The sequence below is a fragment of the Fusarium poae genome, chromosome 2, assembly GCF_019609905.1.
Source record: "Fusarium poae strain DAOMC 252244 chromosome 2, whole genome shotgun sequence".
Classification (NCBI taxonomy): Eukaryota; Fungi; Ascomycota; class Sordariomycetes; order Hypocreales; family Nectriaceae; genus Fusarium; species Fusarium poae.
The window spans coordinates 6184675-6198732 of record NC_058400.1 but is presented as its reverse complement, the minus strand read 5'-3'; the positions used below and the strand labels follow the sequence as shown (position 1 = coordinate 6198732).

Below are 14058 nucleotides of genomic sequence, written 5' to 3'. Positions count from 1 at the left end.
CACGACCATTTCGAGATTGTACCTCCTCTCGCGCGAGGCTTCATCCCAATCAGCAATCTCACACAACACGGAATAAACGATGAGTGAGAGATGAATGCATCTCTAGGATGTAAACATTGTATCTATGTGATCATTTCTGTGAGAGACGTTAAGTTGCAGGAAGTGGCTGTATGCGATCAGCGCAGCTTATTCCTCATTCGTAACCGGAAATTCCGACATCATTGAAGCTGTACATTGTTTGTCATCATCGTCAATTCTCTGTCAACACAAAAGAAGTATAAGACAGGGCTTTGTCCAAGCAGAAAAGGATAGAAATCATTCAGCTCCCGGATACATTCTCACAAAGCGAGTATCTTTAGTGCATATCGACCAAAAGCCTTACGAAATTTTCCTATCATCATGCCTCCTCCCAAAGGAACTCCCAATCCTCTTGAAGGCCCAGGTCAGGAACAACTATTCTCTTTGCAGACCACAAAGGAAGACTAATTCGTTAAAGGCGACTATGATGTTACCTCGGTCGTTCATTCTGATACCTACCCTGCCATTAACCCAACCAACTTCAACTTCAAGGGTAAAGCGGTCCTGGTCACAGGAGCATCACGAGGTTATGGCCGTGCTATGTGCATCTCTTTTGCACGCGCGGGAGCTTCACTTTTTGTAGTTGCATCACGCTCTGACATGTCAACCACCGCACAAGCCATCAGGGTTGCAGCAAAAGAGACAGGACACCCCGAGCCTGAAATACTAACCATCAAGACTGACGTCAGTGTCCCGGAGAGTGTCGATGCTCTGGCCAAGGAAATTGATGAGAAATTCGGGTACTTGGACGTCGTCATCAATAATGCAGCATTCATGAACATATCACCCATCGCCGAGTCTGATCCTGCAGACTGGCTACAGACCCTCAGTGCCAACGTCTTCGGACCATATCTTGTGGCGCGAGCTCTTGCTCCCCTCCTCCTCAAGTCCGAGACAAAGACTATTATCAACATTGCTAGTGTTGGTGCTCATCTTATTTCTTTCGGCCTCAGCGCGTACCAGGTCTCCAAGTTGGCCATTGTCAGGCTAACTGAGTTTATCTCACTGGAATACGGAGACAAGGGGATCATCTCTTACTGTGTGCATCCTGGTAATACTCCGTCAGAGATGTCTGGTGGTATCGAAGGGATCCCTGAGCCAATGAGACCAGGTTTGTTGCCCCAAGTTCACATTGTGGCTATCACTCACTAATGGGTACTAGCGTTCGTCGATACTCCAGAGCTGACTGGAAATTCGTTGGTGTTTTTGGCATCAGAGAGGCGACCATGGTTGGCGGGTCGGTATATCAACCTGACTTGGGATCTTCCGGAACTGATGTCGAAAGAGCAGGAGATTGTCAAAGATGACAAACTCAAGGTCCGTCTTGTGTTTTAGTTAGTTGCAATAAATGGAAGCAGATAAGATCCAGGTACTTGTGTAACTATTTGTTTTAAAATGTTTAGCCTAATCGGTGACTGGCGAATTGAGGATATCTACGAGATATCACAATCTTGATACTGTCTAATCATGATTTCTCGCTTCCGCAATGCCTGCATATTATGGGAGCCATTATGTCAGATGCAATGGAAATCGGAAGGGTTGTAGGAGAAGCATGGAGAACATATGCTAAGATCAACTAGATGTCATTTGTAGGCCAGAGCGGAAAGTGGTATAAGTGTATAGAAACTGAAAGCAAACATTAAATAGTGGTACATTAAATTTTGGGTATAGTCTATCTTAAGAACATAGTCATGATTGACATGTTCGGTATTCTATGGATATCATAATGTGTAGAGATGGTTCATTAAGCCTTTTATTCGTTCCTCATTCTTGTTTTCCTTCGCTAGATGCCTGGGCCTTGGACTGATCCATGCATCTCTTCTTAACACCGAAGAAAGCTGTAACATGTCCAACAATTGACCAGGCGAAGAGAATGGGTAAACCGATATGCAGAGAGTTTCCACATCCCGACCAAACTTGCATAAGAACGATCCATAGTGAGTGGGCGGGGAAGAGGTATCCAATGCGGTAAAACCCAGCAGTGAGCTCGAAAGGAAATACAACAGAGGCGACATTGACCATGAACCATGTCAGAAGGAAGAAAGGAGTGAGAGGCATCGGTACAAAACTGCCGATGACAGTCTCAAGGACCTGGAAGTTGACGTCCATAAAGAGCCAGAATGTTAGCCAGGTGAGAGCCCACTGTGTACCGCTGACACCCCAGTCTTCACGGAAAGCCCAGATGTAGCCAGTGACTACAACTGCGTAAAGCATGGAGAATATCTTGCCGTTGATGAAGCGCATGGCCCAGACATCGCGGACTCGCATGTTCTTGTGGAGACCGAACTTATCGTAGATGCCATTCATGGCAAGAACGTAGAAGAACTGTCCGAGGATTGCCATGACAATGTTGATGGTGTTGTAAAGGTTTCGGGAGCCTTGGTTGGTTGGGCGGATGATATCGGGCGTGCTGGTGATGGGGTTGAGATAGGCCTCCACAGCGGCTGGGTCGCTGGAGTTGACATTGCGAAGAGCAGAGCGGCCTTGCTCGGTTTGGTAGTAACCACCACGAGCGGCACCAACAAGGGCTTGGAAGTTGGGGATCAGGTAGCCAGACGCGACAGTTGGGTATCTGGCAGCGTTGTAGATGTAGGTGATACTGTCTGCAGGGTTGTAATCTTGAGCAGCAGAACCACCCTCGTAGGCAGCGGCCAGACGATCGGAAGCACCCTTGTTGATGTAAAGGGCACCCCAATAATCAGCGTGGCAAACACCCTTTCTCACATCTGAAGTTTGTGGATATTCATCGGAGGAATGGAACTCGACGGTTGGGAAAGACTTGTCTTGGAGCATCTTGTAGGCGTTGGTGACGGACTCTCCAACGGGCCCACCATCGTAATCGACGACAAGGATCTTTAGGGCAGAGACTCGATCGTTCGTTTTAAAGGTTGAACCGAAAAGGTATGAGAGGTCGGCGAGGAAAACAACGAGAATAGCGACCATGACTCCAGTAAGGATCTTGACAACCAAGCCTCTCTTACCTCGCCAGACTGGCGAATTGATGCCATGTCTCTCGTTGTCGTCCATGGTAGGCTCGTCGTGTAACGTGGGAGCAGGGGATGAGGACTGCTGGTTTTCGATGTCGTTGGACGACATGGTTATGGTTATTGGGATGGACAAAGTTAAATGGGAATAAGCTTGTCTTGAAATGCAGGGACCAAAAGTGTTCTTAAAGACGAGATAGAACCACAAAAAGATGAATTGTTATCTATGTAGATATGTTAAATTAATTCCGCCGAGATTTCACGTAGCGTGCTTCAGTATAAATAAAAGACCCATCATGGTGCGATTTCTAACCAGTGTAGCGGCTCTGCTGACACGATCCTGGACTTTTTTGTGTGGTCGGTCAACTTTGGGAGTCCGAAGAGCGAGCTAAAAAAAAAAATAAGAAAAAGTCCATAGCGATAAAAGAAAACCCATATTAGTCAAGACGTTCAGGGGGGTCAAGAGGATTCGCGACACGACGGCACCGACAGTAGAGGCTTAAAGACCGAGATGGCGCTAATTCCGGGTAGATAAAGAGCAAAAACTCTGGTCCGGGCCCCCTTTGTTATCAAGCGAGTGATCAATGTAACGGAATTTGTAGGAAGCGGACTTTTGTAAACTTCCGCTGACTAAAGAGTGTTTCTGTCGAATAGAATCCTCCGGTCTATTGAAAAGTAAGTCGGATCAGATAACAACACTAAAAGACCGACCCATCGGTGTTCGGACAACTCGTTTACCGAGAGAATCCGTGCTTACTCTAACATGCTTACATCAGATCTCTTACGTCAATGAAGCACGTCCTGCTGTCATTATTCTGTCTGATTCAAGGGAGTTGTTGGTCAATCCCTCATCGCTCTTCTGAACATATTCTACTCTGAGTGCAAGACTTACAGGATCCATTGTTACACTATTCATAACGGTGACAATATATGTGCAACCGGTTTCGTGTTTGTGTCACGCCCATGATGGCATTGGGCCTCATTGTGGTTCTCGACGTCATGGAGAATTCCGATTTACAACCAATGCACAAAACATCTACATAGTAATTCATCGGTATCAATATAACCGGCTAATTACTAAAGCTCACAAACCGTTTTCCCCCCTTCAAGACACTATAATAATGACAAACCCAATATTCGCAAGATGAAACACCACCACAAAATCCGAACGCTGCAAAATACCCTATACCTACAAGGTCTAACTATTTAGTATAACCAACCCCATCACGCTTCGTTCAACAGTAACACACATAATAACTCAAAGGTAGCAACGCAAGCTTGGGATGACAGATTTTTGAAGTTTTCAGCTAACATCAACTAAAACACAGGTGTCGCATGGCTCTATTTTAATTCTCAGGATGGCAGTAAGATGACTGTCATTGTAAGGTTGTGTACTCATTTGGCATTGGCATTTGTAGACTCTAGGTAAGCACAGTTGGATGTCGATCATCGCATAAATGACATAAGGCTACTGCGATAAGTCTAAAAACTTGGATGCAGGGTCGCGTGAAACATGACATAAGCGGCTGCTGAGGCTTGGAGACATTGAGTTCAGAAGGAGGCGGCTCTCAAGGCTTGAACTTGTCGATCTTGAATACTGGCGCTTTTATTGACGATCACTATTAAAAATCGTGTAACTAGCACAGATCATTCATCATGATCTGAACATGAAGAGCGCAGCTATGTCTTGGTTTTTGGAATTCGGTTTGTACAGCGGCATAACTTGGTAAGAACAGGGGGTTCAATCAAAATAGATTACGGATAAATTAGTACGTACATAAAGGTACTACGCGTAATGAATCAATCTGGAAATCGGTTCAAAAGGGTTTAGACTTATTATTTCGCGCACGCGACGACAAATGATGATAGAGTTAAGCCCGGATCGAGGGCCCAGATCTACAGTCGATCGGATGTTGCTGTATTCACACTAGACGCCGCTGACATGAAAGGGAAGCGAATACCTTGAATTTGCAACATCTAACACTGCCATTTACTCCAGAGAGAGAGACTACATTCCAGTCAAATCTTACTATTGTCTCAAACAGTAAGAGAACACCCATTTAACAGGGTATTGTTGCCCAAACGTCAACGGCTGCTTTTAGGGCTGTTGGTGCAGTTGCAACTTGGCAACCAAGACACGATTAGCTATGGACTATTCAGGGAACTGTGAAACACTTAGAGGCTTTACTAAGGAATTGGGAGCGTCAGAATGAGTTAGATCGAGGACAAAACTTGAAAGACCCATCACTCTGGCTTTGTCAAATTAAACTTGGTGTTTGGCGGCCATGAGAATAGCGTAGCTCCTGAAGTTTCGATGGTGTATAAGAAGCATCTCTGATCCCACTTCATCTCACTTTATCCAGACCAACTCACCACGAATGAATAACATCTAATCCTCACTCCTAATCAACACGCATTTCAAATCGTCACCATAATGAAAACCTCCATGATTCTCGTTCTTCCTTTTCTTGTCCTTGCTTCCGCGGCTCCAGCCAAGCTTGACGAGCGACAGCCCATTGAACTTTCCAAGGTTGACCCCGATCTCAAATGCGCCTTGAAGATAGCGAGGTCCATCCATGTATGCTTCCCCGACATTGTCGAGGGCGATCCTGTTGGCCTGACAGAGATCAACACATGGTGAGGCAGTATTAGTTCTTTGCATGAGTTTGTGATGCTAACTAAATATATACAGCCTTAGGAAGCTCTCAAAGACTACTGGCAAGGCCCTTCGCTTGGAGACAGTCCCTTGCGTCTATTGAACGTGCTAAAGAGGTGCGATTTTGCCTAGCTAGCGTCTATTTGTAATACTATTTGGTGTATGGTTGTATTGGAACTTGCCGGCAATGTCCCCTTTATACGGCGAATCAGGCCATGCAGAAGACAAAACACGTTTTATATTGGGTCTTTCTAAAACAGGACGTCACACGTGCTTCAAAATGATGATTTGTCAAGCTTAATTCATAGTTCTTTATCTTGCAAGGTCTTCATGGTTCTTCCACAATGCTTCTAGGCTTTAGCAACTTTCTTCACGCCCTCTTCTGCAGCATATTCTAGACCTTTGACAGTTTCATCAACCCGGGAAAGGAAGGGAGAATGTGACGCGTTGCAACGATACTGCAGTACATCCGGGCCCAACCTTCCTGCCATCTCCTCCTGTATAGTGATGGGGATTGCCTTGTCTTCAGTACACAAGAAGTACATTGTTGCAATGTCATGCCAGGGTTCATTCGTGACGATGCCATCGAAGACGACTTCTGACTGATGCTTGAGGGTGTTCAAAGACTTTGTGAGTCCTTCGCCACTCACATCGTGGTAAAAGATCTCTTTTGGGTTTTCTGGACGTACGCGGCCCTTCTGGAAGGTGTTAGTCAGATGCATATCATTCAAAGCTTTGATTCGACTCACTTCAACTTTCATCCACGGCAAGAATTCACCACCGAGCATCTGTCTAATGGAGGCCCCGACAGGAGCCACAAATGCGGCCATGTATACGTACATGATTACACCCCCAGGTAGCCCTTGTTCGCAACGTTGGTGATATCCTAAGCCCTTGACAGCGTTGGCTCCTACAAGACCACCATATGAATGGACAACAAGAACAATTTGTTCTCCGTCATCGACCAAGCGTTGAAGAACGTTCCGAAGAGCCGCGGCATCGTCGTCGAGCCCTTTAGTAGGAGGTTCGGCGCCAACAGAGGGATAGTCAACAGAGTCAGTCTTCCAGCCACGGCTATGAAGTGCCTCTCGGAGATCATCGTAGCAACTGGCCGAGTGCCAAGCACCCGGTGCGAGAACAATTCTTGGTTTAGGGGACGACATTTTGGTAGTGAATAAGCGGTTCAAAGTAAAAGTTTAGAGGGAAATCTGTATCACGACTTCTATTGGGCTTTCTAGAACGCCGTTCCATCGTATCATTTTATACCCCTCAAGTTATACTTTTTCTTCTGGCCGACCTCAATTTCTCTGTTGGTTATTATCCAACCCGATATGTTGTGGGTATCTCTCCACTGTATCGCCCACAATTCACACTCATATAATTAACGATAGGACAATCTGTACTGCAAAGATCCTTGAGTGGCCCAGTATCCGAAACTTAAAGAGTACATCTCGGGATGTCCTTGTGTCCCGCTGTCACGTTGTCAAAAGGCGGTGCATGTAAAGATGTGAAGATCGACTCAATTCTGCGGAGAAACGTGGAGCCCCCGCAAACATGACTTAGCTAATACAACCATCTAACTATCTAGACTAGAATTAGTCTAGATTCCTCGGTGTCGGAAGACATCAAGTGGAGATCGGAAGCCGGGTCTGGCATTACTTGGTCATTGGTCTAGTTCACAGGTGGACTTGTCGGATGCGTCTTCGAGTCCATCAGTCTATGACGGAAGGATGGGTCTCTATAAGTACAAACATTGAGCAATATCATCAAAACAAACACTTGTAAAACCTATCTTGACTATTACTCTCGATCACGAAGGGGCACAATGACTAAACCATCGAGCAATCAAAAGGCATTCGACATCGCCGTAATTGGAGGCGGTATCGCAGGCCTCACCCTTGCCATCGCTCTCCACCGCCGCAACATCCCCGTCACCCTCTATGAGCGAGCTGACAACTTCCACGAGATTGGTGCTGGAGTCTCATTTACTCCCAATGCAGTACAGGCTATGAAGGTCTGCCATCCTGGTGTCAGCGAAGCTTTCCACAAAGTCTGCACCTGGAACGCCTGGGAATCTAAAAAGAAGACGTGGTTCGACTTTCTCGACGGCACTACCGAGGATGGTAAAACTGCCTTTAGTATCAAGACTTCATTGGGTCAGAATGGTGTTCACAGAGCTCATTTCCTCGACGAACTGATCCATCTTCTACCGTCAGAAAGGGTAAAATTTGGAAAGCAAATTGAGCAGGCCGAAGAAGACTCTGATGGCAAGATTCGCATGACCTTTTCCGATGGGTCAACAGCACACGCTGATGCACTGATTGGATGTGATGGTATTGGATCTCGCGTCCGTAAGATGATTGTGGGAGAGAAACATCCATCTGCTCGGCCCCAATATTCTCACAAGTACGCTTATCGAGGTCTCATACCTATGGACAAGGCTATTGAAGCTGTCGGTGAGGAGAGAGCCCGAAATGCGTGCATGCATGTAAGTGGACAAGGCCTTTCCACTTGAAAAGATGCTGACAGACTTCAGATGGGACCTGATGGTCATATACTGACATTCCAAGTCAACCATGGCGAGAAGTTGAACATTGTCGCCTTCCGAACAGATCCGAACGAGTGGGACAACCCTAGCAAGATGACCAAGACTGTTCATCGCCAAGATGCTCTTGATGACTTCAAGGGCTATAATAGCCTGGTGCGAAATCTCCTAGCACTTACAGAGGAGACACTAAGCATTGTACGTTGAGCTAAAGAGCCCCAAGATCACAAGCACTGACCAAGTATATCAGTGGGCCATCTTCGACACTGGTGATAATCCCGTCCCTACATTCTACAAAGGCAGGATGGCCATCCTCGGTGACGCTGCCCACGCCTCAAGTCCCCATCACGGCGCTGGAGCAGGGTTCTGCATAGAAGACAGCGCAGTCATGGCAGAGCTGTTGGCCGATGAAAAAGTGCAGAACCGCACAGACCTAGAGGCAGTGTTTGCAGCCTTTGACGCATCAAGAAGGGAGAGGACGCAATGGCTAGTGCAGAGTAGCCGATTTGTTGGAGATGCTTACGAGTGGCGAGCCAAGGGCGTCGGCAAGGATATTCCTGGGATCGAGAGGGAGATCAACGAGAGAATCGCGGTCATTTCAGATGTTGAGATTGCAAAGTCTTGTGAGATGGCAAGGGAGAAGTTGAGCCTGTGAGGAGCTTGATACATGCTTGGAGGCTGACACAATGTCGATAACGCCGTGATGGATAATAATGGGGTATCGCAGTCGTAATATGACTTTTCTAGGTGTTTAAAATTGGCTTAAATGTACTTTAGTGTGCCATAATGTATTGTGACCTGGGCTAAAACGAGTATTTGAGAAGCTCGAAGAAGTTATACATGAGATGACGTGAAGCAACAGCATAGCATGTCCTATGGCATTGAATGTTTGCCTTGGTTCTCCAGTTGGCATCGTATCGACTCTCCATCATCGCTTGGCCAAGGGCAACGATCGACTTCTGTATCTACAACCATTGCTCGACTAGATTCGAGACAGCATTAGCATCACCCTCGTGTTTGGAAACTTTCTATAAGAATAGGACACTTACCCTTCATGCCAAGTGCTCGCGCTTCGTTGATAACGGCCTGGGGGATATGCTCCTCCAAGCTCTCCATCTCAGGTTCCCAGCCAAGCATTGCTTTAGCTCTGTCAGCTCCGGCACGAGCGTTGGTTCCCAATAGTACAGATCCGCGGGGAATCAGTTGATCAATCTCGTCTGCATTGACTTGGTCTACTTCGTTGCTCGGGATGAGATTGAAGTCGTGTGCGGCTGTGGCAACTCGTCGCGATATGTCACTGAATGACTGTCCGCTATTGTTAGCTTAGTACAAGCCGATGATGGATGGTTGAATCACCTACCATTTCCCCTACACCAGTAAAGAATATGCCATTTGTTCCCCAAATGTTGTTATCTTCACTACCTTCAACTGCCTTCTCAGTTAATCGCAAAAAGATGTGACTTAGGTCCTGGATGTGGATGTTACCCCATCGGCTTTCACCAGGACCAACCTGTAATCCCCGCTGGCGCTTCAGTGTAGCATTAGCGAGGTCTGGGATCTGCATGCTACGTTGATTGCCTGGGCCACGAGCTTGACCATAAATGATGGGAGGAATGACGAGGGCAGTCTTGACAAGCGAACTCTGTTCATTCACTGAGAGAATGTAGTTATCCACGGCGCGGCTGGGGTACTGCTTGATGAACGACTTGATTGAATCGACGCCGGTGAGATCATTGTAGATGACATCACTGCCAGAGCCAAAAACCCTCGCCTTGTCAGCAACTTCACCGGCTGCGAGCACGCTGGCGCCTGAGATTTGAACGTAGGATGGGGACTTGGAGCTTTTGGGCTTTCTCGAAAGAGCATCGTATATAGTTTGGACGCTGTTTAGATGTCCGGTAGCCGCCAGATCTTGACAAGCAACATTTTAGTGGAGGGCATCTCACAGCGGGGAGTTTGACGTACGCAACACAACGTCGGCTTCTTGGGCTTCTTTGCTGATAATGTCTGTATCATCAAGGCTACCGTGCACGATTTCGACTTGACTAAAAGCCTTGGTAATGACGGATCCCTTGGACTCGTCTCGGACCAGGACTCGGACTTGATATTCAGGGTGCGATTTGACTAACAAATGGAGGACATCTCCACCGATGTATCCAGAAGCGCCGGTACTGTTTAACGTTCATGTCAATTGATGAAAATCGCAGAGGCTAGATAATAAATGGGGCAGACTCACAGAAAGACTCTGGTCATTGTAAGATGGGCTCAAGGTGATAAATAATTGAGGCGCTGGCGATCTATCGCTGGTTTCTTTACGGGAAAGTGAGGTTTCCATATGCTACGGTCAGGATGTTGAGGAACTCAAAACTTGGCGCATCAACTCTGAAATGAAGAAGTAAGATCTCTCTCTATATTCGCAACACACAACTTGGAAACCTGACCTACCTTGCCAGACTTGTCCGAAGGCAACCTGCCGTACATGGATACAACTAACGGGCAATGAATTGCTCTTCTGGGGCCCGTCTCACTACCTAAGCTTACAGTGGCTGTAGGCCCCTAAGTCTCGCCTCGATCACTGCAGCGCTGGCTATTACACTAGGTACTATAGCGGGCGACCCTCTACTCACAGCCATGGAGGTAGTCTGCATTCTGCCAAGCCGAACCAACCTATGGATGGCAAAGACGATAGAGTCTTGCAGCATTTTTTATTAGGGCTGACATTAGTGAGTCACTCGATATGACGAGCTTGAAAGGTTTGTTGCCTTCATATAAACTATAAAGGCACCTGAAATCTGTCACGCCCTAAAGTTACTCCGTACAGTAGGTCTGTTTAGTGTGAGCTGTCACTAGAAACAACCCCCGCAACCTGAGATCCACAGTTCGGGACAAGAGACCCCGAACATGATCCCTTCTGACAGTGAAGCATGTCATCTTGTGGTGATACCCCAATAAATACCGCGTGGGGTTCTTTACTTTTGGGGGCATCTCTAGAGTCACTTATCTGCTGGCACGCTATATAAGCATGGTAACTAGGTCGTTGACACTCCGCTTTCCAAGTTCCACTGATGCCCCCTGCCATATCGAAGGACATCTCAAAACCATCAACATGACTGAAGACAACACAACGAGAAAGCGGTACGCCGTTGTTGGCACAGGCGGTCGATCAAGCTTCTTCTATTCTGCCATCGCCACCGACTATAGCAAAACATCTTGCATTGTAGCATTTTGCGACACCAACCAAACCCGCATGAATTATGCCAACTCAAAGCTCAAGTCGCTAGGACATGGGGAGGTGCCCACGTATCTTGCAAGCAACTTTGACCAGATGATCAAGGAGACTCAACCGGATGAAGTCATCGTCACAACCATGGACAGGACACACAACATATACATTGTCCGCGCTCTGGAGCTGGGATGTAATGTTATCACGGAGAAGCCTATGACTGTTGACGCACCGAGATGCAAGGAAATTTTCTCTGCTGTTGAAAGAACAGGCAAGCAAGTTCGCGTTACCTTTAACTATCGATATGCGCCACATAACACGAAAGTGTTTGAACTGATCAAGTCCGGGGCTATTGGAAAAGTCACGAGCGTCCATTTTGGTGAGTAAATCTGATGTTACGTGAAATGACGGGATGTGATCTGACTTGAGTGTAGAATGGATGCTCAACACGAGTCACGGAGCCGACTACTTCCGTCGCTGGCACAGAGACAAGCGTAACAGCGGGGGTCTCTTGGTTCACAAGTCAACTCATCATTTCGATCTTGTTAACTTCTGGCTCCAAACACGGCCCCAAACAGTCTTTGCAACAGGTGACCTTGCTTTCTACGGCAGAGAAAACGCCGAGCAGCGTGGCAAGACTGAGTTCTATACTCGTGCACACGGTAGCGAAGTTGCCAAGTCGGATCCATTTGCCCTACATCTCGACCAGAATCCTCAGTTGAAAGCCATGTATCTTGACGCTGAGCACGAAGACAGCTACTACCGCGACCAGAGTGTATTTGGTGACGGAATCAGCATCGAGGATACCATGAACGTGCTTGTCAAGTACCGTAACGGAGCCAGCCTCTCGTACTCTCTTACAGCTTACGCCCCATGGGAAGGCTTTCGGGTCAGCTTTAATGGAACAGGTGGACGACTTGAAGTTGAGATCGTTGAGAACAGTTATGTCAACTCTGGGGGAGATCAAGCTGCCGAGGGTTCCATTGAGAGTCGAAAGATTTTACTGAGACCATTATTCGAGAAGCCACGAGAGATCCAAGTTGAAGAAGGTGTTGGCGCTCATGGTGGCGGAGATACTGTTTTGCTCAACGACTTGTTCGGAACACCTGTATCTGACGAGTATATGAGAGCAGCGAGTCACATTGATGGGGCTGCATCGATACTCACGGGCATTGCGGCGAACAGGTCTATCGCCACTGGGCAGGCTATCAATGTGGACGATATCTTGATGGTCCCCGATTCTTGAATGCATCAAATAGATTTATTTAGTCGGCTTATACAAAAGACATGATATTTCTTCAATTTCAAGGGTTAGACAGAACTCGTCATCCCCAGAGAGTATCGTCTCTGGCTGACCTGACCAGCCAATCCTTACATAACCAGTCAACCCTTTTTGCAATGACGGGTATCTCATATATAGACAAATCGATGAGCCCCTCGGGATCGTGTAGGTTTTCATCTTCTCTGTCGAGCATCGGGTGAGTATACTCATGCTGTACAACGACAACTTTGAGAGGTCGAGCATGCGTAGAGTCACCACCTTCTTCCGTGTTCCATTCTTTCCCACCAATTGACTTTTTGATGTTCCACTTATCTTGGCGCAAAATATATGGCATGGTTAGTACAAGATGTTCGATAGTGCGATCTCTGGCGACGTTGGACCAAAGCGCTTCCTCAGCCAGGTTGTTCTTGAAACCAGCTACTCGACGCAGCCTTGGCCACATTTGACTGATGTCAAACCCTTCTCTCCAGAACTCCAGGGAAGGTAGACCGCCCAATGTCGTAAACTCTTCAAGATTGGTGAGTGCTCGTAGACCCTCAGAGAATAAGGCATCTATGTGGACATCGATGGTGTGCTCCTGCGCAATTCTGCGATAGGGCAGGTCAACAATGAGACGGCGTACCGAGCCACCGAGTGCGACGAGTAGATCCCTGATTGATCCGCTCGTCCGAACAGACTGAATTTCCTCCATGCTGAGGCCCAGACAAACTGACGATGCGTCACAGAGTCGCATCGTCTTGGGGAGAGTAGAGGATGATGCTCTATTTTCCGCTCTCAGACATTGTATGAAGCTTTGTAAACGAGAAACGGAGTCCAAGTATATGCAATGCTGCCGTAGAAACTGTATAGTAGGCCCATACGTAGCTCGGCATACTTTGGCCCAAGTGAGAAGCTGCTGCATATTGGGATTTGAAACGGGGAGAATGCAATTGGGACGGCCTGGAGGTATATTTGCCTCAAGTATCTGGAGGGTAATCTCAAGAGGTATGTGAACATTGCGCGTCATCTTGGGAGGTTGTAGGGGGAAACAAGTGTATCTCTGTGGGTATGTGGTCTATTTTCTGCCTTTACTATGGTTGCTTCAAGTCTTAAAAGCGATTGAGTTTTGACGGTTGCCTGTCAGGCTACAAGATTAAGAAATGGCGCGGGCTGCCGAGAGTTGATCTCCACGGTAACGAGTTCAGTTCAGCTGGGCTGGGCTGGGCTGGGCTGACCAGGCATCCAAATTAGTAAAGACCACCGTTGCTGCAAGTTGGGAGTGAAAACGCAAAAGAGTGGTCAGTTTTATGC

At 47.2% G+C, this 14058-nt stretch overlaps 8 protein-coding genes across 8 annotated transcripts; 4 read left to right on the top strand and 4 right to left on the bottom strand.

Annotated features, from left to right (window-relative positions):
* Nucleotides 1–399: 399 nt before the first annotated feature.
* On the top strand, nucleotides 400–1413 carry FPOAC1_006058 (uncharacterized protein; the record flags this gene model as incomplete). Its single annotated transcript, XM_044850558.1, has 3 exons — nucleotides 400–442; nucleotides 497–1189; nucleotides 1241–1413. The coding sequence occupies 3 exons, from the start codon at nucleotides 400–402 to the stop codon at nucleotides 1411–1413; spliced, it is 909 nt and encodes a 302-aa protein (XP_044709270.1).
* Nucleotides 1414–1842: 429 nt separating this feature from the next.
* FPOAC1_006057 (uncharacterized protein) lies at nucleotides 1843–3174 on the bottom strand (the record flags this gene model as incomplete). The annotated part of the gene is made up of 1 exon (XM_044850557.1): nucleotides 1843–3174. One exon carries the CDS (start codon nucleotides 3172–3174, stop codon nucleotides 1843–1845), a length of 1332 nt encoding a protein of 443 aa, XP_044709269.1.
* Nucleotides 3175–5496: 2322 nt separating this feature from the next.
* On the top strand, nucleotides 5497–5821 carry FPOAC1_006056 (uncharacterized protein; the record flags this gene model as incomplete). Its single annotated transcript, XM_044850556.1, has 2 exons — nucleotides 5497–5699; nucleotides 5755–5821. The coding sequence occupies 2 exons, from the start codon at nucleotides 5497–5499 to the stop codon at nucleotides 5819–5821; spliced, it is 270 nt and encodes an 89-aa protein (XP_044709268.1).
* Nucleotides 5822–6068: 247 nt separating this feature from the next.
* Nucleotides 6069–6881, bottom strand: FPOAC1_006055 (uncharacterized protein; the record flags this gene model as incomplete). Its single annotated transcript, XM_044850555.1, has 2 exons — nucleotides 6069–6416; nucleotides 6468–6881. The coding sequence occupies 2 exons, from the start codon at nucleotides 6879–6881 to the stop codon at nucleotides 6069–6071; spliced, it is 762 nt and encodes a 253-aa protein (XP_044709267.1).
* Nucleotides 6882–7543: 662 nt separating this feature from the next.
* Nucleotides 7544–8918, top strand: FPOAC1_006054 (uncharacterized protein; the record flags this gene model as incomplete). The annotated part of the gene is made up of 3 exons (XM_044850554.1): nucleotides 7544–8206; nucleotides 8255–8461; nucleotides 8514–8918. The coding sequence occupies 3 exons, from the start codon at nucleotides 7544–7546 to the stop codon at nucleotides 8916–8918; spliced, it is 1275 nt and encodes a 424-aa protein (XP_044709266.1).
* Nucleotides 8919–9228: 310 nt separating this feature from the next.
* On the bottom strand, nucleotides 9229–10516 carry FPOAC1_006053 (uncharacterized protein; the record flags this gene model as incomplete). The annotated part of the gene is made up of 5 exons (XM_044850553.1): nucleotides 9229–9245; nucleotides 9313–9568; nucleotides 9624–10174; nucleotides 10229–10434; nucleotides 10500–10516. 5 exons carry the CDS (start codon nucleotides 10514–10516, stop codon nucleotides 9229–9231), a joined length of 1047 nt encoding a protein of 348 aa, XP_044709265.1.
* An 853-nt stretch (nucleotides 10517–11369) lies between these two features.
* FPOAC1_006052 (uncharacterized protein) lies at nucleotides 11370–12732 on the top strand (the record flags this gene model as incomplete). The annotated part of the gene is made up of 2 exons (XM_044850552.1): nucleotides 11370–11865; nucleotides 11921–12732. 2 exons carry the CDS (start codon nucleotides 11370–11372, stop codon nucleotides 12730–12732), a joined length of 1308 nt encoding a protein of 435 aa, XP_044709264.1.
* A 79-nt stretch (nucleotides 12733–12811) lies between these two features.
* On the bottom strand, nucleotides 12812–13501 carry FPOAC1_006051 (uncharacterized protein; the record flags this gene model as incomplete). The annotated part of the gene is made up of 1 exon (XM_044850551.1): nucleotides 12812–13501. One exon carries the CDS (start codon nucleotides 13499–13501, stop codon nucleotides 12812–12814), a length of 690 nt encoding a protein of 229 aa, XP_044709263.1.
* Between the last annotated feature and the right edge of the window lie 557 nt (nucleotides 13502–14058).